This window comes from Pseudochaenichthys georgianus, chromosome 2 (genome assembly GCF_902827115.2).
Source record: "Pseudochaenichthys georgianus chromosome 2, fPseGeo1.2, whole genome shotgun sequence".
NCBI classification, from domain to species: Eukaryota; Metazoa; Chordata; class Actinopteri; order Perciformes; family Channichthyidae; genus Pseudochaenichthys; species Pseudochaenichthys georgianus.
This window is the reverse complement of record NC_047504.1, coordinates 4,474,781-4,497,332: the sequence shown is the minus strand read 5'-3', so window position 1 is coordinate 4,497,332 and position 22,552 is coordinate 4,474,781. Positions and strand designations below refer to the sequence as shown.

At 40.6% G+C, this 22,552-nt stretch overlaps 1 protein-coding gene across 1 annotated transcript in view; it reads right to left on the bottom strand.

Moving 5' to 3' along the window:
* Positions 1-5,548, bottom strand: part of LOC117457002 (cholecystokinin receptor-like) — a 48,717-nt gene extending 43,169 nt beyond the window's left edge. The window contains exon 1 of the mRNA XM_034096876.2: positions 5,160-5,548. Coding sequence (XP_033952767.1) covers positions 5,160-5,310 — 151 coding nt within the window. The 5' untranslated portion in view covers positions 5,311-5,548. The remainder of the gene's footprint in view (positions 1-5,159) is intronic.
* Between the last annotated feature and the right edge of the window lie 17,004 nt (positions 5,549-22,552).

Below are 22,552 nucleotides of genomic sequence, written 5' to 3'. Positions count from 1 at the left end.
TTCACTCATGTCAGGTTTTGTTGTTTTGTCAATTTTGTAGGCTTAAGTTTCTTTCTTAAGTTCTCTTTTTGTTATGCATAGTTTTTCCTCCTTGTGAGAGCTTTTTGTTATTTCCAGTACCTACTCAGTTAAGAGGGATTTCCTGATCTTTGGAATTAAAAATACTTTTTTTACATTTAAGACTTTGTCTCTGGGTCGTGCGTTTGGGTCAATCAGTTTGTGTCGAGGTCCTGACAAGTAGGGGGTTATATATAGAAAGAGAGATTGTAGGTTTTAATCCTGTCTCCTATAAAAACAATTGGACGTAAACATGGTTGCCGTTTTTAAAACAAATTGACTTTCTAAATTGAGAACAAACTAAATAATAAGGCAACAAAATGACTTAGTAAGGTTCAGTTCATCTTCATGGTTAGGCTCAAAATATTACATGTATTACATTATTGATGTTACGTGAGATAAATATATCTTCTGGGACACAAACAGTGGTCTATTCGTAATGCCGTTTTCATTGAATGGAATTAACTTTTCTAAGAGACTACTTAAAATAAAGAGTGAGCTATTTAAAGAAAGGCATTTAGCAGAGTGACTGCACTGCAGCTTCTCTTGAGGGTGACCAATTCAGTAAATCCCTGTCCACTTTGCTGTCTCTGTAAACGTTACCTCAAATGTTCAAAAGGCAGGCTGGCTGCAAACTGTGTTTTGGATTCCGAGCATGTGCATACATGTTACTATGTGCATGTGCATACATGTTACTATGGTACGTTTATGCAGATAATTGGTTCACTACAAAGAAATAAGAATGTCACGGCTTTGAGCCAATGAAAGTACAACACATTTGCAATTTCTTAACGGGTAACACAGCGTTTTGAATATTCCTGTAAACACTTTGCTGTAAAAAAGGAAATTTAAGTTTATAATTCTCTGGAAAACATGTTTTTTTTTATGCAAATAACTAGATAGGATAGGGCTGCTAATACTACACAGAAAGAACATTTGGTTCCAAGGACTTGACATTTAGTTGAGATATAACATTTAGAAAAGAGAATGAATACATGTTGCAAATAAGGCTTTTCAATAGCGACTTCAACCCTATCCAGTAAAAAGAAGCAATGTGCGAGGCTTAGAATACACAAACTGCAAGAAAATCATAAATAAAAGAGCATGGATTATAGCTAAAGAATTTGGCATGAAGTTTCCACATGAGTGTTTCCAAGGAAATCCAAAACATGATTAGGGAGTTCTTGGTTAGTTGGTATGACCTACTGTTGAGGAGTTTTATCTGAGACCAGGAAGTGGAGACACCTGTCAATCAAGTCCAAATCATCCACAAAATCACTTCTTCCAGCCTTCGTCACAACAGAGGAATATGTTTTGTTATTGCTGTAATTACCAAAGGCTCATTTACAGGAAGTGAAAGTATTTATTCTGACCATCATTTGTGAACATTGATTATAAAGGGGTTTCAGCATTTGCATTAAAAGCAACTTGTAGCTGCACCTTAAGAGATTTCCTTATTGAATTGGACATTCAGTCGAGGTGTTTGCCACTTAATTCCCATACATCACTACAGTATGCTAACAAAGCCAAGTGTTGGTGTTTGTAAATGGGACCCAATGCAGTTCAATTACCAATTAGACTTTGCCCCAGTCCATAGAGACGTTAAGTCAGACTTCAAGAAGGTGTAATAAATCAGAAAATAAGCAGTTCAGTATGATTAATGTAGCTTATAATGAACAGGGTGCAGAGGCCTGAAAACGGGGGGTGTATTGTTTGTCACTTGGCGAGTCACATGACTTACTGTAGGGATTAACCGAGTCCTCCATCATATGCTTTGAGTCTGTCTGATAACACTGCAGCCCAATCCTCCTCTGTGTGGAGTTAATAAACCCGCTGTGCAGACAGACACCGGGCATTACGGCTCAATATAACTTCTGCACGCTTGAGGGGATCTTTACTTGGGCTGTCTACTCTACAGGCGACACTACACACTCATCATCTGGGAAATATGGGCAGTTTTCGTTGAAAGAAGTCAGGAGATAAATGCAGATAAAAAGCCAAAATGGCATATTGATTTGTCTTCGTAAATCTATACTAAGGCGAGCAGACGTCTCAAGAATATTCCACACAAGCAGTGGTACTGAATTCCTAAAGATGTGCTTCAATCGGTCTAAAAAAACAATGGTTTTGAAACATTGTGTCGGTTTTGACCAGGGACAGGCTTTTAGTTCTAAATAAATTATGGCTTTTTTTCGTACAATAGTACCCCTGTTGATTGATTGATTGATTGATTGATTGATTGATTGATTGATTGATTGATTGACAGCTACGTAAAGCAACAAAGGTGGCAAATAGGGGCAACAATGTTGAATTCAAACAGTTCCAATGGAAATCAAGCCACCCATTGCTGAAATGGAGGCCCAACACTTTGAACGTCCAAAAGCAAAAACCTTACTGCTCGGAGGGAAATGTTTTGCACACTCTATTTGTTCCGCCTCACCAGGTTGCTCCCAATTATTTGATCTGATTACCGCGATCATGTTATGTCAGTCTGCATCACCGTGTTGAAAGCCAGAGGGAACAAGATGATAATTTCACCCCCTTGCTGGAATTGGTTGGATATTAGAAACTCTCTCTGCATCACCGGGGGCGACAGGTTGTTCTCTCTGAAAAATGAACCGGTGCTCACTTACGATATCCGCTTCATGATAGCTCACACATACTCAAAAAGACAGGGCGAGCTCAGCAAAGTGCCACTTTGAATCAGCGGGGAATGAAGGGGGTCCGGGGCCGAGGCAAGGTGCAACTCAACTCCTCTCCAGAGTCCCGGAAGATGACTGTAATGTCATGCATGTCTGATGTTGTTACATGTCACGTCAGCTGATCCTTCAAATGTAGCAGCAAACACTGCAGAAAGCCTGCGCCTCGAGCATGAACATGTAAATACATATGGCGTTTAAACTTGAGGCGGATACCTGTATTACTTGTACATCAGTATAATTTGTTAATGTTGTGAATGTTTGCAGAATAAGCTATTACCAAGTTCTCTTAGCAATGCACCCATGGGTGTACAAACAACTTCCACTGTGTTGCTTTGATAATGAGGAAATGTTAAAAGCTTTTTCTGGCTTTTTTCTGATTAATAATGATTTCTGTTTACCGTCAAAGTCACAAAATGGCTAGGGATAGTTAACAGTCAAAATACGACAGTGGAAAAAATTCGGAGTTTATTTAGTTTTCGTCGAGTTATATTCAGCGACGTTAATTGACCGTTTCTGCCAATGCTGGCTTTGAGGAGAGTAGATCGATGTAATGTTTTGTACACTAATCAATTATAATCATTCCCCAGATCCCTCTGTATCTATCCACTTTAACGTGCGTCATACTCTCAACTCTCCCTCCTCTTATGTCGTCAGGGACAAGAGTTGCTTGAGTTGATGATATATAAAGGTTGAAATGGAAGTGTTCGTCGCCTTTAGTCGTAGGGTTCACAGCTGGAGAGCGACTTATTAACTGATCCTCTGATTGTGTATTTAATCTCCAAGCAAAGGACGAGAACAGAATGCATGATTTGAGTTCAGCCTAAAAAGAGAGCATCTTTCTCATTGTTCCGGCTTGATTAAGTTCCAGTTATTTTAAAAAGCCTAATTGTAAAAAAAAATAACTGGTTCCAGCTTCTCAAATAGGAACATTTCTTTCCTTTCTCTTGCTATAAAATGTCAATTCTGACATTATTGGCAGAACAAAACAAGCAAATTGAAGATGTCACCTCGGGCTATGCAAAACTGATTGGCAATTTCCAACTTATTTTTCAACCTTTTTATAGAAAAGAACTTTTAATGTGAAACGTCTCTGCATCATATTGCATTTAAACTCATTGTTTGTTATGCTCAGTACTCTTATTCCACTTATACAATGTACAAATATGTATAAATGCTTAGCAAATGCAGTAGCAAAGTGCATGAACAATTATCAATACAAAATGTCCCGTATTTTGATTTTAAAACCGAATTTCTTTAGTGTTTTATACTCTCATCTAACATAGAAACATATATTAATATATTTACTTGACATTTTTCTATTCATTTGAAGCAAGCTGATGTTAAAGCTATTGTTTTTATGTCATTCTGCGCAGGACTACATCTCCACTATGAATCGGGTAGTGATTCCACAAGTGGTTTAATATCCTGCCCGTCACATCTGGGAGAGGAATCCAGCTGCATGAACGGAGACAGTAGAGGAAAATGTCCACTGAGGACTAAGGTTGCATTGGGAATGAGGCATCTCTCTGTCGGGGTCATTTCTCTTGGTCAAACACTCACACACCCCTCATTGGTTGATGGCTCTAGAGAATGCACTGTTGCAGCCGTCTCATAAGGTCAATAAAAGTAATGCAGCACAGAAGGAGGAACGGCTGTGAATAATTTAGTGGGGGGAATATTTGAAATTGTTCTCGATACTGCAGCAGCAGCAGGGAGAAAACATTAAAAAAGAAAACTCACGCCCACGTATAGACCTCATTACCTAATCATTTCCCAGTGGTGTCCCGGAGACAAAGCTGGGAAGGCCTTATCTCCATGGTGTTGTGTTGGGTTTAATCCCTTTAACGGGGACTCAGCATTTAGACACTTTATTGCATGCAAAATCCACATTTTGAATGAAAACATAGCTGCACACAGAGCATTGCAGAGAGAAGCATATTAGAATGCCTGGTGATTGATTTCTTGTAATGAGGCGGAGGAACTTTAAACAGCTCCATGTTTGCAAAAATAATTTAACATCACAACACATAAATCATGCAGGGGGTAAAATAAAAATGAGAATCTGTCATGGTTAGAAGCTAGCAGCTTTTTAGTTGCCTTATAAATTCAACATCTGAGATCAAATTACATGATGGTGTACTGATTGCATTTTTAAGCAGGTAATCACTCAAAGGTGGCAGCTTGTAATTAGAAGCAAACAACATCTTTAAGCTGGAATTAATGCATGTTTTTTTACCATGCAGGAGATGGGTGTTTTTATTTTTGTAGGACTTGTTTTAAACATTTCACTGCAGGTTATTTAAAAAGGATGACAGTTTTAACATAACAACATTTTTTTTTTCAACCCCTTCTGTTCACACCTCAGCTCGCATTATTCATGGTATATATATAAAAAAATACCTTTGACTCCTCTGCTCGCTCTGGGGAGGACTGAGACATTCTTGCAGCTGTTATTATAGTCAGTAACTTCCATGGTGAGGTTCCCCTGCTCCGCGCAGCCCGCAGACACCTCCCCGGGCAGCACGCTCACATTCCCCGCCTGTAGAGCCATCCTCTCCGGTGACAGGGACGATAATACCCGCTGCCTCAAACTGGAGCCGCGCAGGAATCAACTTGGAGTCGCCGTATCTTGTTAGTTCATAACAGCCGGAGAGGGGGCGTTGTGAAAACTTGGAAAAAGCCCAACACTGGAGTTGAGTGATTAGAACAATCTATTAACGTGGAATAAACGGAGAATAACGGGTCCGTGAAGAAGTTCAGAGAGATGAAGCGCCGCGACGCGCGCACTGCACCGGACTGAAGCGCGGCTGTGGAGGAATGAAGCTGCGCTGCTAGGGCAACCTCTCTCTCTCTCTCTCTCTCTCTCTCTCTCTCTCTCTCTCTCTCTCTCTCTCTCTCTCTCTCTCTCTCTCGCTCTCTCTCTCTCTCTCTCTCTCTCTCTCTCTCTCTCTCTCTCTCTCTCTCTCTCTCTCTCTCGCTCACCCACCCCCTCCTCTCCCTCTCTTTGTCCCTGTACAGTTCAGTCACAGCAGAGACGTGATACAGAATGTAACTAAGTACATTTCCTCTTCTCTCGTGTAACATCAGAGACAGATTTGATGGAATTATGGAGATGTGGACACTTTGAGGATTAATTAATTTTGCACACGTTTAATTGGGTCTTTTAAAAAAAATATTATTATTTAATTATTGGTCCAGATGTTGTTGTTTTTACTCTATTACATTTGCATTACCCATTTAGCAGTTTAATGTTATCAAAACCAAATATATATCATCTGATACATTATTATATATTAGGCTAAGCAACCTAAAGGAACCCCACCTTTATCAATTGCAACATTCAAGTGATGAACTAATAATGCCTAATAATTGCAATACAATAGTTAAATATGACATTTTGAATGATTTTGAATGCAGGATTGGGTATTTTTCTTTGTAGTAATGCTACTTGCTTCCACCTCTGCATGAATAAGCTTCTTATATGCAAGGTGGGGGGACTTCAGGTTCATTGCTCTTTCCGAAGTGACAGTGGAGATCAAATATAAACTGATTATGATGCAGTTGCTTTAGCAGTGGGAGAAGAGAGGTTAGTAGGTGAAATCATGTCACGCATCCACTTTCTGGAGGGAAGGGGCAGAGGGTTAAATACATTGCCTCAAAGCGAGTGTTGTGTCGACAGGCATCAAGTACTGTTGCATGACTGTAGCAAGGTACAGAAAGGTTTGTGAGCAGTCCAGGATCCAATTCAAAAACCAATTTACTGTGGGTTCACTTGATTTAGCCGTTTGGCAGTTGCTCTTCGTGAAAGAGCTTCAAAACACACTTCACACTATCTGAACAGCACCAAGTAGTAGCTAGTTTCAGACAGAAATACATGCAATCAGAAACCACATTGAAGAAATACTCAACCAGTCGCGTATTCAAAATCCTTCTTAGATTTTAGACACTCTAAGTATTCTAGTATTTTATTTGTAATGTTAAAAAGTTGTTCTTCAGAAAATGCCCTTAAAAGTAAAATTCAAGTACTTTCAAGTTTTAGATAGATACCTCGCTCCACTGCACCCTTGCTGTTTTATATTTAGGATACCCGTCAGTGTCCAATCCCTCAGGGCCCCAAAAACGCCTACAAAGGTTTCCTCTTTCCTCTTTTCATGGATTAATTGATTGTGCTGCTGGGGTTTAAATCAAGTGTGAGTGAGTGTGTGGAAATACATTTGGTGTAGGGGAGCTTTGTGGGATGTAATTGCATATTCCAAATCACTTAAGACTCTCAAGAGCTACAGTTGGAAATTATTTATTAGGAACAACCCCCTATGTTTTTTCAGGTTTTTTTTGGACAAAACTTAGATTGCGAAAAAAACAATATTGTACTTGAGATAATATGACAATTATACAAACAAAACCCCCCATAAAACCCTTTGTGAGTTGTTAAGTGTGTGAAGATGCAAGCGATAGAAGCGAACAGTGAAAAACAGAAGGGAAATATATAATTACTTAAAAATGTAAGGGGACACGATGTGGACAAAAGGTGCTACCAACGAAAGAATGTCACAGTGCAATACAAGCTTAGACAAGCTCTTCCTGTAGCCCTGTTGTTAAGCTATTGAAGTCTCCTTGGTGAATGTCCCATGTTTTTTTGACCCACCGCTCCACCCAGACCTCCCCCTACGACTGCGGTCTTTGATTACATTACATTACATTGCATTTAGCTGACGCTTTTATCCAAAGCGACTTACAATAAGTGCGTTCGACCAACAAAATACAAACTTGAAGAAAACAGAATCATATAAGTACATCAGGTTTCTATAGAGCAAAAACATTTCAAGTGCTACTCAACTGGCTTTAGATAAGCCAGCCCTTTATTAGTACATAGGCCTAAGTGCTTTGTTAATAGTTCTATCGCTCGAAGTGGAGTCGAAAGAGATGAGTTTTCAATCTGCGCCGGAAGGTGTGTAAGCTTTCTGCTGTCCTGATGTCAATGGGGAGCTCATTCCACCATTTTGGAGCCAGGATAGCAAACTCACGTGTTTCTGCTGATGGGAACTTGGGTCCCCTTCGCAGTGCGGGTGCAGCGAGCCGTTTGGCTGATGCAGAGCGGAGTGCACGCGCTGGGGTGTACGGTTTAACCATGTCCTGGATGTAGGAAGGGCCAGATCCATTCGCAGCATGGTACGCAAGTAGGCTACCATTGTCTTGAAGTGATTAGTATCGTATGTGTTCTAGGTGGTCGTCAAAATGTAATCCAAGAGAAAATACGTTTCCCCGAAATGTATTTGACCCTCGTATGGGAACGTGACTCTGAGGAGGCTGCCCTTGCCCAATTACAGCACCATTGTCACTGGTTTTGTCAGAAATCCTCTTTCAAGAAACGGTCTCAATTTCATGTTCCATTTCAGCGGCTCGATAACGGAGCAATCTCTACTTCTCTTGGATGGATGCTGGATGTCAGAGGGGATCATCAGTTGGACAAAGAGCAGCAATTCTGCAAGAGTAGAGGTGAGTACCAGATATATTTTCCTAAAGTGTCTTGTGACAATTTTAGCACAGAATTAGATATTGTACAACCTGTGTTATGTTGAGGGTCTGCTTCTGTTTCAAATTATTAGTTTTAAACTTGAGAATGTCCTGGAGATTTTATGTAGCCTGTGAAACAACTGTTACTTCTTTTTTTTTTGGCCGACCCGCAGGAGCAAAGGGGGAGGTTATGGGACTCATGATGTGCAGCGTGATGGCTTTGTTTATGTGGAAACGATCTGAAAGTGCCTTGAGGTTTAGTTCATGTGTTACCGCTTGAGAAATTATACAGATGCTTTGAAAAATGTTTGGAGGCTGCGACGGAGTGAGGTTGCACAGCGGAGGAGAAGGGCTTCACTTTTTGTGTTTGTGATTTGTTTGATGGCTGCTGTCAGTGAGGCTTTAACAAATGTTGCTACTGCTGTTGTTACTGCTTTTGTACTGCGCTTGTGTGGGAGGTGTGCGTGCGTACGTGCGTGCGTGTGTGTGTGTGTGTGTGTGTGTGCGTGCGTGTGTGTGTGTGTGTGGCTCCAGCTTGGCTAACATGTGCTGCTGTTTCTTCCACGTTTTTGAAGATGACAGCGTATTAAAGCGATGCCAGAAGTCGCTCCCTTCTGCTTCCTCTGAAGCCTCCAATGTTGTTTGGCAAGTTTGGCAGCCACTTCACGTTGATTTCTTTCACTGTGTCTGCACACAGGTCATGACTAGCAAGTCCGATGAGATGAGGAACTGAAATACCTGCAAAAGGCAGCCCATATGAAGCACTAATGCTATTGCAAAAAAGGAATATCAGCCCGAGCATTTTAAGAATTTAAAGGGGCACAGGAAAGCTCAGTCTGCTATTTTTCCTCAAGCTAGAAACAGGATAACTTAAACTTGACTGTTCAAATAATTGCTTGCTGCATTGGCAGTGGAATGGTGCATGATTATTATATTGTTTTAACCACTTTTTCACACTAATAACATACATGCACTTTAAAAGTAGTGGACATGTCCATAGTGAATGCACATTGCCTTATGATGTCAAATGACTGACTAACTGATTCTACGTAACTACATAATTCTGGAACAACTATTAATACTCTGTAATTGTCACTTGTAAATTACCAATTTTCAGTAAACATACAATTTGTCATACATTTGACACTAATGGGTATAATAACCTATCAATGGTACTTATCAAATTAGTATTGGTCTCGTGTGGCCTTTGAAAAGCAGGTCAATATTTTTCGTATGGGTTGTCTTAAGGAGGGAATGAGTCCTTACCCCAAGTGAAGGAGTTCAAGTATCTCGGGGTCTTGTTCTCGAGTGAGGGAACAATGGAGCGTGAGATGGGCCGGAGAATCGGAGCAGCGGGAGCGGTACTGCAGTCGCTTTACCGCACCGTTGTGACGAAAAGGGAGCTGAGCCAGAAGGCAAAGCTCTCTGTCTACCGGGCCATTTTCGTTCCTACCCTCACCTATGGTCATGAAGGATGGGCAGACCGAAAGAACGAGATCGCGGATACAAGCGGCCGAGATGGGTTTTCTCCGCAGGGTGGCTGGTGTCTCCCTTAGGGATAAGGTGAGAAGTTCGGTCATCAGGGGGGGACTCGGAGTTGAGCCGCTCCTCCTTTGCGTCGAAAGGAGCCAGTTGAGGTGGTTCGGGCACCTAGTTAGGATGCCACCTGGGCGCCTCCCTAGGGAGGTGTTCCAGGCACGTCCAGCTGGGAAGAGACCGAGGGGTAGACCTAGGACCATGGGGGATTATATCTCTTCGCTGGCCTGGGAGCGTCTTGGGATCCCCCAGTCAGAGCTGGTTGATGTCGCCAGGGAAAAGGAAGTTTGGGGCTCTCTGCTGGAACTGCTACCCCCGCGACCCGACCACGGATAAGCGGGAGAAGATGGATGGATGGATGGGTTGTCTTAATCTGTCATCCGATAAAAATCGCTATGAATAGAATCCTAATGAATTTATGAAATTAGCAAGAAGCTATTGTTTAACTACCTAAGGCGCAACCACTATAGGCAAGGCAATTTTATAGCACTTTTCAGCACGTGGCCATTCAAAGTGCTTTACAAAATAAAAACAAAAGACATTTATAAACAAATGCAGCATAAATACATAATTAAATGGCATTTAAAAACAGGCATAAAAAGCAAAGATAATGAAATTAAATAAATAAATACACACAGCAGGGTGTACAGATGTTAGCAGGGGCAAGTGTGGAAGAAAAATTCTGAGTAAACATTTCCCTAGTATTTTCAGTTAAATATTGCTTTGTGGTTACCTCTTTTTGAACATTTTTGTGAACAGATTTCTAGTGTCAGTGAGTACTCGAGCTGAATCAGCTGCAGCTTTCTGATAGATTTTTTAGTGAGCCCTGTGAATACACTATTACAGTAGTCGAGTCTAATGAAAATAAAAGCATGGACAAGTTTTTCTAAATCCTGTTGCGACATTAGTGTTTTAATCCTGGATATATTCTTCAGGTGGTAGTATGCAGATCTAATAACTGTTGTAATGTGACTGTTAAAATTCAGGTCTGAGTCCATCACTACACCCAGATTTCTTGCTTTGTGAGTTACTTTGTAGTCTGCCGACTGAAGCTCTGTGATTACTTTTAATCGGTCCTTCTTTGCTCCGAAAACAATGATCTCAGTTTTTTTTTTGCTCAATTGGAGAAAGTTCTGAGTCATCCAGTCAGTGATGTGCTCAATGCACTTGCTCAGTGTTCTAATCGGAGAGTAGTCTCCCGGTGTAATTTTTAAATAAATCTGGGTGTCGTCTGCATAGATGTGATAGCTTAGATCGCTCTTTTTAATAATTTCAGCCAGAGGTAGCATATAAATATTAAAAAGCAAAGGTCCTAAGATGGAGCCTTGAGGAACCCCGCATGACATATTTATCAGGGTTGATTTGTAATTGCCTATTGAGACAATAGGCGCGTTCACACCGGAGTACTTTTCCCACAATAGTTCATCAGAACTCAGATATATTTGCTTTCACACCAAAAAGCCCTCTGAACTAAATTAGTTCATCAGAACCATTTGTACCCCCTTTTCAGTCCCTGCTAGAGAGCAGGGACTTTCGTGGGAGAAAAAGGTTCGTATGTCTGATTGGCTGGGCGGAATGCAAACCACGCCCCGTAAAAATCCCCAAAAGTTTTGTGAAGCTGCCATTTAATTATCCTCGCATTAGCATTATTAGCATTAGCATTAGCCCAGCGCAGAAACTTATGGCAACACAAAATAAAACATGGGAGCGGTGGAGATGAGGAGGTGTCGGCGTTCTGGCGAATTTACTCCGGGGACTTCGGGTGGCAGTATACCCCAGGGACTCATTGCGGTGTGAACGCGATCTGCTTTAGTTCATGAGAACTAAAAGAGTTCTCATGAACTATTGTGGGAAAAGAACTTGGTGTGAACGCCAAAGTTTGTTCTGTACTTTAAGTAGGAACTAAACCAGTTTAGAGCTGTTGCTGAAACTCCCACCCAGTTTTCAAGACGGTCTAGCAATATGTTGTGGTCAACAGTATCAAAGGCAGCGCTGAGAACTAATAATACTAACACTGATATTCTGCCACTGTCTGTATTCAAATGGATGTCATTTAAGACCTTAACAAGTGAAGTCTCAGTGCTGTGGTTAGGTCGAAAGCCCGACTGAAACACATCAAAAACATGAAATTACTCAACTGTTGAAAAACAGCTTTTTCAATCAATTTGCTTAAAAAGGGAAAGTTTGATATTGGCCTGTAGTTATTCATTATGGTTGCGTCTAGGTTATGCTTTTTGAGGAGCGGTTTAATAATTGCAGTTTTCAGGGCCTGTGGAAATACACCTGATTGAAGAGACTTGTTTACTATGTGTAATATATCTGAGTCCAAGCAATGAAAAACAGTTTTGATCCTGTCGGGATAGTATAGTCCTATGTAATCTTAAATCTTACGTGCATTCTTTGTTTTGCAATTTTGTAATGTTTTTTGCAAGAAATTCTTCCTTAAAGGAATGGTCCACTCATTAGATAATTAACCAAAACTTCCGTATTTAGTGAAACATTATGTTTAAACCATACCCTGAAAGAAATCAGCGATATTCCCCGGTAAATAATGATTTTATAGCTCTTTTTTATCAAAACCTTTATATTCCGTCTGGCCGCCGCCATTTTTGCCATTTTCAGTAGTCCCGTGATGGTCGTGACGTTATCCATGCGTTCACTTTGTCAACACACGGAAACATGGCTGAATATTTGAGTTCGGACTGGTCAGCAGAGGAAGAAGTTTTGATGTTTTATCAGTATGACAATACGACACCCTCTGTCCTTATACCCTCACATCGTACAAGGAAAAACTTCCGAAGAAAACCCCCAGTTTAAAGGGAACATGGGAGACACCTCAGGGAGAGCAACAGAGGAGGGATCCCTCTCCCAGGACGGACAGACGTGCAATAGATGCCGTGTGTACATTGAAGAGATAATACATTTGCAACATAGGTAGTCCAGATGTTTGGAAATGCATGTGTGTATAATAGGAAGATGATATAAGATACTATATGTATGCATGTAGTACCACCCTTGCTAGCGATTCCCTCTCTAGTGTAGCATACTCAGCTTCGTTGTCCCTGGCCATAGAATCACGATTTTATGGGGCCGGAAAAAACTGGGGAAAAATACACACTAGTCGGTACTACGCTATATGGAAAGGCCACCAAAAACTGTCCTGGCCTGGACGCTAAAGGACGTTAAAACGGGACTAGCCGCTGCAATGGAAATGCGCTATAACATACCTTATTCTTACTCCGAGCACTACTTCTGCTCCTCCATCGCTTCACACTTGCAGAGGGCGATTTCTCAACTGGCCGAACTGGTGTCCTGGTCGGTGATGACACCAGAAAGACCGATGGTACTGCATCTCCATTAAGTAATGGTTGTTCCATAAATCCCATGTTATGTTTTATCATACTCTCAGAGTAGTCGTCCGGAAATTTGAAATGTTCGCTGCATACATGAGCCTGTGAATCTTTCGGTTCGGGACGGCCACATTTCGCTAGCCACTGCCTCTGAATGTACTTCTTACGCTTACCTTTTGGCAACAGATGGAACCGAGCATTCCGTGGATTGTTCCTATCAGAATTGTGGCAATATTTTGCGATACAGTGAGGCATATTTGAAGAGAGAAACTACAGTAAATAACATGGAGATCAACGTGTCTTCGAAAACCAAACGCATGGTTTACGTCACGTCCGGAAAATGGCGGCGCCCACAGTGTTGATGTTATTTTGGTATATAATCAGTTTAAAATCACTGATAATGTCATCGGATTAAAAAAAAAAAAAGAAAGACTGGCAGAGACTGGTCTGTTTTATCGGATGATAATTATTTAAAAATGAGTGTCATGAGCATACCATTCCTTTAAAGGGTGTCAGAGGTTCCCCTGCAAAGAAATAATTTATTTTAATTTCTATATGATTATTTAATAGTATACAACTTCATGCAGGCATTATATTGACTACTGTAATCACTTGTCTTATTATGATTGTTATTTCCCCATATGATTTCCTTACTGTTTACAGCTTTGAAATACTAATATGGGACACAGAGTAAGGTAAACAGGAGTTGAACCACATTCAAGGTTTGATTTGACACTCATATGTCAATGCATCAGCAACAGAAACTTTACTTAAACCCCGACCCATAAGATGGACCATGAGAAATGCATACCCTCTGCTTTCCAGTCTGTCCAGATGTTGACAGCTTTTCTTCACCCCAAGCACTCAATTAACTACACCCTGTAAAATAAAATCGAAATCAACTGCGGAAGTGATCATAAAACGTAGTATAAAAGCTGTCAGATGATGCAATGTTTGGTAAAAGTCTAGAAAGAAGAGAACCCAAATGCATAAAGTAGCAAATAATGTCTAAATTCAGCCGTAAAACCCTGCACAAATATTTTATCTCAGCGGTGCGTGTTCCCCAATCCAAACTTTAAGATGCTATCGGCGACGTTTTGCGTGCACACACAGAAAGGTACATTTTAAGCGTGTGTCTGAGTGCAACAGAGCGACCTGCCTTCCTCGTCTAAAAGCATCAGTGCTTTCATCCTTCATTACGAAGAAACAGCCCATGATGTGAGCTTTGATTCTGTCTGGGACACACACTGGGTTTGTGCACACAGCTCCGAAACTGAGACGGGTCTTGTCTCTGTGTCTTATGAGCAGCTTGTGAACAGACAAAATGTGCATGTCAGCAAAGAAGTGGGAACAAAGAGATGCAAGTGTTTTAAATTCATGGTATAACCAGCAGCCAGACTAACAACGCTGAATAAAGAGAAAGCTGCTCTCCTACACTAACTAATCTCAAAGGGATTCAACTTTAAGATCTTAAAAGTCTGGCTTTTTTTTAAGGAATGTTCAAGTTAAGCAGGTGACATAAAGTATTTTTGACCAGATTCACTTCTGAATATTTAATCCCTCTGACAGACGATATTGCAGTATTTTGTTTTTATATTTTAATGAGTGCAAAAGTCTTTGCAAGCACTTTTCCTCTACACATATTTTACTCTGATTATCTTTGATCTCAAGTCAGCGTTGTACTGACATCTACTGGTCAGGTTGTTTCTAAAAACTACCACGTCTGTCAACCATGAATGGATTACTGAACAGGCAGGGGCCCTGAAATTAGGGACCCTCCTGGCGCTTACCTACAAAAGGTCACTCGAATAGACATGTACCAACCAGAAAGAGACTCAAAATGACTAAGTAAAAGTAAAAGTCAAAAGTAAATTAAAACTGCGGTCACAGACGTGCACGCAGTTGTGGGCGGGCCTTCGCGTCCGAGCGCCTGTAGGGGAGGGTCGCTGGTCGTCCCGGCGTCAAGCAGATGCACGCGTGTCCTCCGAAATGAGCCTTTCGTAATTTCTCAAACGTTCGTGTCCCGGACTGCATCTTCCCCATAATACTTGGGCATGCATGTGAGTGGTGGAGGAGGGGGTGGTGGAGATGCAGGGCCTTCAGCAGGGCCTTCCAACAATTCTGCAGGAAGCTGCTCCCTGACAGTCTTCTGGGTGTGTGGCTTTGTCCTGCTGCATCTAACAAATGTGGAAAAACAAAGAGATTAGATTAATTCACTGGCTTATACTTATAGGATAATATTGGACTATAAATAAATAATATTACACCAAATAAATAAGTAAACACATGTATATATTCATTCACTGGCCATTCATTTAGAAAATGTAACTCCAAAAAGACAAGTAAAACTATTTAGCATTTTGCCTAATCATTCCTGTAGCTTCTTGGCTAAGCTAGCACTGTGACGCAGTTCCACCAAACACATAAGTAATATATAAAAACAGAGAGATTACATACCTTTCCCGTGGTGGAAGTTCAACATCCGAGTCACTACTGCCCGGATCCAGGTCTGGCTGGAGGAGATCTTCATCATCCGACGAAGAGTCATTTGGTATGATCAAAGCCCCGCTATCGTCAGCTAGCATCTCTAGCACCTGCTCGCCTCAGTGGTGAAGCTCTCCCTTCTGGCTGCGTAATGCGTAATGGAGCGGGTCGTAGTTTATACTACGCAGGATCATATCTTTGGAACCCATTGGTCGATTTGGGTGATTGACACCTTTTCTGAACCGTTGGAGCCAATAGAATCGAGTGACAGTTAGTAAGTCCTGCTAAACACTTACGTCAAGTAGAGAGAGGTTTGCGTAAACAGCACGTGAGACAGCATTAGCTCGGGACTGCAAAACTTTATACCTACTCTGCTGCCATGAATGTAATGATAGATTATCAGGAACAATTCTAAAGTGACTAAGAGACATTGGATTAACCATAAGCAGCGTTTTTATTCCCTTGAACAAGAGCTTTGATCACAAAACAGCAACGGTAAGACATACTTATTGTTATGGTTTTGAAAACTGTTGTTTTTTTTCTTCTCTGTTCTGGCTGATAGCTCAGTGAGTTTGTGTCCTACAGTGATGATACTTATAACAAAAATAATCTGTGGAGTATCAGCTTTCAGATGATATGTAGTTTGTGCAGAAAACATTAAGTTTTAAAGGTCGTTTTTGCTAGTTAGCACCGGAAGTAGCATCTGCCCGTTTTAGCTAAGGGCTAATGCTAACGCTTCTTGTGAGACTTTTGTTTTGTTTCGGTAAAAATAGTTCTTATCGTCAGTTAGCTGAGATTCTTCTCTTTAATCTGGTATAACACATTAATAGGTTTTTAAATATTAAGATGCTCTGAGACACAGTGTCGTGGGAAAAAAAAAACAGGGTCCCGCCGGCTTAACAGGTTAACCGTGGCGTGCGGTGCAGTGGGTTGTGCAGACGTTCTGCCCTTGACTGTTTGTTTACTCAATAAACGCATCTCCTCTTGATATTGGGCCATGTATGTTCTATACCAGTGGAGTTTGCTTTTTGTTGTTGTGTTTATTGATCAAAAAGCAAACCTTCAATACAGCTGTTATGTGGTCAAGGTAAGTAAAGTAATAATTGAAGCTGTGTATTGGTTAATATTAGCGTATGACTTAAAATGAAAACACAACAGCATTTCACAAAACGCTACAGCATTTCACAAAACGCCGCAGCATTTCAGAAAACACCACAGCATTTCACATTGGACGGAAAGGGTATTCCGTAGGGAGAACACTTCTTGTTTATGATTGGACAGAGCCAGCCAGACAGCACTGCTGTGATTGGTTGTTTTTGCTGCCAGTGAAGAAATGACGCTTCGTGATTGGTCAACGTCCGACAGCGCAATATGTCCCAACCGGTCCCTCCCAACACATCAGCCGTTAGCACACACTCAGAGCTCACAGCTCCTCATATCTGTTCAGAAACCGGACAAAAGTTAAATATGTACAAACCACAGATGGCGAATACAGTCGCTGCTTTATTTATGTCTGTATGACGTTGTTGTGAGTGTGGACGGAGCAGCTACAGGTTAGTTTAGCCTGATGGATCCGATTCCATTCTGAAAACACGCATTTTAAAAGCTTTTTGCCTGCCGTCTTGTCTGCAGACTTGTCAAAGCATTAATTCATGGTTTTTACTAACCGTTATCAGTATTAGTTACTTCGGCATCACTTTGAAACGTGTATTACAATTAAATCACTGTCAAATATGTTCATGTTGTTGTAGTTGGTATCTCCTATAGGATTTACATGGAGATACTTCCCGCCCCCTCTCCAGCGCGTCTTGTTTGAATGACAAGAGCAAACACAGCTGACAGCCGCGGTGAAACTCAAGCGATTAGAGCGATGCGAATATTGGGTAAGGCAAGGCAAGGCAAGTTTATTTATAGAGCACTTTTCAACTCAAGGCAATTCAAAGTGCTTTACAAAAAAAAAAATGAAAGACATTAAGCATTAAAAAAGAAAAGCTAATCAAATAAACATTAAGGAAAAATACATGGATAAAAGTTACAGTGCAGTCTAAAATATAAATAGTTCAATTAAACATTACAAGAAAAAGTACATGGATAAAAGTTACAGTGCAGTTTAAGATATGAATAGTTCAATTAAAAGCAGCGACAAAAGAAAAGTCTTCAGCCTGGATTTAAAAGTAGTCAGAGTTGCAGCGGACCTGCAGGTTTCTGGGAGTTTGTTCCAGATATTTGGAGCATAATAACTGAACGCTGCTTCTTCATGTTTAGTTCTGACTCTGGGGACAGAAAGCTGACCAGTCCCTGAAGACCTGATGGTCCTGGATGGTTCATAGTTTAGCAGGAGGTCAGTAATGTATTTTGGGCCTAAACCATTCAGTGCTTTATAAACCAGCAGCAGTATTTTGAAATCTATTCTTTGACACACAGGAAGCCAGTGTAAAGACTTCAGAACAGGAGTGATGTGATCCACTTTCTTAGTGTTAGTGAGGACTCGAGCAGCGGCGTTCTGAATCAGCTGCAGCTTTCTAATAGATTTTTTAGTGAGTCCTGTGAAGACACCATTGCAGTAGTCGAGTCTACTGAAGATAAAGGCATGGACAAGTTTTTCCAAATCCTGCTGTGACATTAGTCTTTTAATCCTAGATATGTTCTTTAGGTGATAGTAGGCTGATTTAGTAACTGGGTAGTCTACCATAGTATTTACATGGAGATAAGCCCCTTAAAAACCATGAATTAATAAAGCATTAATTCTGTGTTTACTCCTGTGATTCAAAAAAGACGCTGGAGAGGGGGCGGGCCGGATCTCCATGTAAATCCTATCGGAATCGGATCGATCAGGCTAAACTAACCTGTAGCTGCTCCGTCCACACTCACAACAACATCATACAGACATAAATAAAGCAGCGACTGTATTCACCATGACATAGACAGTCTGTGTTTTTGCATATCTTTAACTTTTGTCCAGTTTCTGAACAGATATGAGGAGCTGTGAGCTCTGAGTGTGTGCTAACAGCTAACGGCTGATGTGTTGGTCCAATCACGAAGTCATTTCTTGATTGGCAGCAAAAACAACCAATCACAGCAGTGCTTCTCTGGCTGGCTCTGTCCACAAACAATATCACAAACAATAAGTGTTCTCCCTAAGGAATACCCTTTCCGTCCAATGTGAATGCTGCAGTGTTTTGTGAAATGTTGCGGTGTTTGTGAAATGCTGTGGCGTTTTGTGAAATGCTGTGGTGTTTTGTGAAATGCTGCGGCGTTTTGTGAAATGCTGTTGTGTTTTCTGAAATGCTGTTGTGTTTTGTGAAATTCTGTTGTGTTTTGTGAAATGCTGTGGTTTCATGCACTTCAGGGCCACCGTACAATTGAGATGTTTTTATTTTAAAGTAAATTGAGATGGAACATAGTAAAAACATGTAAATTCTAATGTCCGCCTAAAAAAAAAACATTACTTATAGTGAAAACCACCCTTGAATGATGAGTTTAGTAGACTAAAAGCTTTAGGAATCCAAACTATAACATATAATAAGTACCCCTGTATCAAGATTGATGCAAAACAAGTGAAATTTGACCTTTTTAAGAGAGGTTCAGAAAAATAAAGTCCACCTCACCTCTGGGTAATTTGGGAACCATCAGTTCCATTTGAACGTTTTCACTGTAAAAATCATTTTATTACTTTGTATTATCACTATAGGTATTCATTCCATCCAAATACAACTGTTGTGAAAAATAAATAAAATAAAAATAAAACATACTCTGTTATCGTCTTAGGCCCCACGGACCCGTAATCGCGTCATTTTCAGGAAACAACGTCTAAGGAAGCTTAATATTTAATAAACTATGAATATTTTATATCCATAGAACGGGAAAACAAACTAATTTAAACTGATCTTTTTCATTTATTTTTTCACAAAAAAACACACAATGCTAACAGTGAGCCTCTGAATTAGCCCCCGAGCGAAAAATGCTAACCTATTACTGCACCGAAAATACTCCAGCTCCCTTATTACTTATCCTAGCTCCACATCAAACACATTGTTTATGACCGCAAGGAGACACAGAATCTAACGGTGCCCACCTCAACACTAAAGATACAAACTAGCGAGGTTACCAACAAAAACGTACATCAAAACAAGTGGCGCTAGGTATTAGCATTAGCACTGCACACACCCACCGCGTGTTCCAATGAAAAGCATACAATATATATAAATAAGTATAAAGTATAGGTCAACACATTTCAGTATATCAATCAATCAATCAATCAATGTTTATTTATATAGCCCAATATCACAAATGTTACATTTGTCTCAGTGGTCTTCACAGTGTGTACAGAATATCAGTATGACAATACGACACCCTCGTCCTTAGACCCTCACATCGTACAAGGAAAAACTTCCAAGAAAACCCAGTTTAAAGGGAAAAATGGGAGAAACCTCAGGGAGAGCAACAGAGGAGGGATCCCTCTCCCAGGACGGACAGACGTGCAATAGATGCCGTGTGTAAATTGAAAAGATAATACATTTTGCAACATAGGTAGTCCAAATGTTTGGAAATGCATGTGTGTATAATAGGAAGATGAATCCACGAGGATATCCATCCAGGACCTATGATCCAGGACCACAGCCACGACTCAAGATCCAGCGCTCGCGATCCAGGACACAGGACCGCAGGATCATCCATGACTCCGGATCCCAGCGTATATAGACACCAAAAAGAAAGACATTTGGGGAAGCTGGGTTAATCGGAACATGAGTGTACACGGGTATAGACAGAGAGAAGGAAGAAGTAAGATGTCCCCCGACAACTAAGCCTATTCAGCAAAACTAGGGGCTGAATCTAATCAGCCCTAACTATAAGCTTTATCAAAAAGGAAGGTCTTAAGCGCACTCTTAAAAACGGATAGGGTGTCTGCCGCCCGAACACAAACTGGAAGCTGATTCCACAAATGTGGAGCTTGATAAGAAAAGGCTCTGGCTCCCATTGTACTTTAAAGATTCTAGGAACAACCAACAACCCTGCTTCTTGGAACGCAATGCCCTAGTAGGACAGTAGGGTATAATGAGTTCTTTAAGGTAAGATGGCGCCTGCCCATTAAGGGCTTTGTAGGCGAGAAGAAGAATTTTAAATTCTATCCTGTGTTCTATAGGGAGCCAGTGTAAGGCAGCCAGAACAGGAGTAATGTGGTCCCTTTTCCTAACTCTGGTTAGTACACGAGCCGCAGCATTTTGAATCAGCTTGAAGCGACTTGATTGACTTCTTGGTACTCCCTGATAATAAAGAGTTACAATAATCCAGCCTAGAAGTAACAAATGCATGGACTAGTTTCTCTGCATCGTTTTGAGGCAAGATATGCCTGATTTTGCAATGTTACGTAGATGGAAGTAGGCGGTCCTTGAAATTGATTTTATGTGGGCGTTAAAGGATAAATCCTGATCAAATATAACACCAGAGATTCCTTACAGTCTCACTGGAGGCCAAATTAATGCCATCCATAGTTAGTATGTCTTTAGATAAATTTGTTTCGTAGATTCTTCGGGCCAAGTACAATAACTTCAGTTTTGGTCGTGTTAACATCAAAAGTTAAGGTCATCCACGTTTTTAAGTCCTTAAGGCAAGTCTTGAATTTTTTTAGATGATTAATTTCATCAGGCTTGATTGATAAATATAGTTGAGTATCATCCGCATAACAATGAAAGTTTACAGAATGATTCCTTATAATATTGCCTAACGGAAGCATATATAATGTGAACAAAATAGGTCCGAGCACTGAGCCCTGTGGCACTCCATGGCTAACTTTGGTTTGCGTGGAAGATTCATCGTTAACACGTACAAACTGAGAGCGTTCAGATAGATAGGACCTAAACCAGCCTAAAGCAGTTCCCTGTATGCCAACTAAGTGCTCTAGTCTTTGCAATAGGATATCATGGTCGATAGTATCAAATGCAGCACTAAGATCGAGCAAAACAAGAATAGAGACAAGTCCCTTGTCTGAGGCTATTAGAATATCATTGTGACTTTAACCAGAGCTGTCTCTGTGCTATGATGTGTTCTAAAGCCAGACTGAAAATCTTCAAATAAATCATTGTTTTTTAAGTAATCCACAACTGTTTTTGCGACCGCTTTCTCAAGAAATTTTTGAGAGGAACGAAGATTAGAATAGGTCTATAGTTGGCTAAAACCTCTGGATCGAGGTTGTGCTTTTTAAGAAGCGGTTGTATCACTGCTACTTTGAATGATGTGTGGAACATAGCCTGATAATAAAGACATATTCATAATATTTAATAAAGAAGTGCTAATTATGGAAAAACTTCCTTCAACAGCTTAGTTGGAATTGGGGTCTAACATGCACGTTGATGGTTTAGAAGAGAGAATCATTGAATGTAATTGTTCAAGGCTTATGGCTGAAAAGCATTCTAGTTTACTATCTAGTGTAATATTAGAACTTACGATTCCGGGAGCTGTTGATAACACTATACTGGTCGAAGGCAAGAGGTCATTAATTTTGTTTCTAAGAGTAACAATTTTATCGTTAAAAAAGCACATAAAATCATTACTACTGAGTGCTATGGGAATAGAAGGCTCAATCGAGCTGTGGCTCTCTGTCAGCCTGGCTACAGTGCTGAAAGAAATCTTGCACTTATTCTTATTCTCATCTATTAATGAAGAGTAGTAGGCTGCTCTCGCTTTACGCAGTGGCTTTCTTATATTCATTGAGAGTAATATGCCAAATTAAACGAGATTCTTCAAGTTTAGTGGAACGCCATATCCTTTCAAGTTGTCTAGACTTTTGCTTTATTTTGCGGGTTTCGGCATTATGCCATGGAGCTAATCTATGTTGTTTTATTTTCTTCTTTTTCAAAGGAGCAACAGAGTCTAATTTATTCGCAGCGCATCTATAGCACTATCAACACA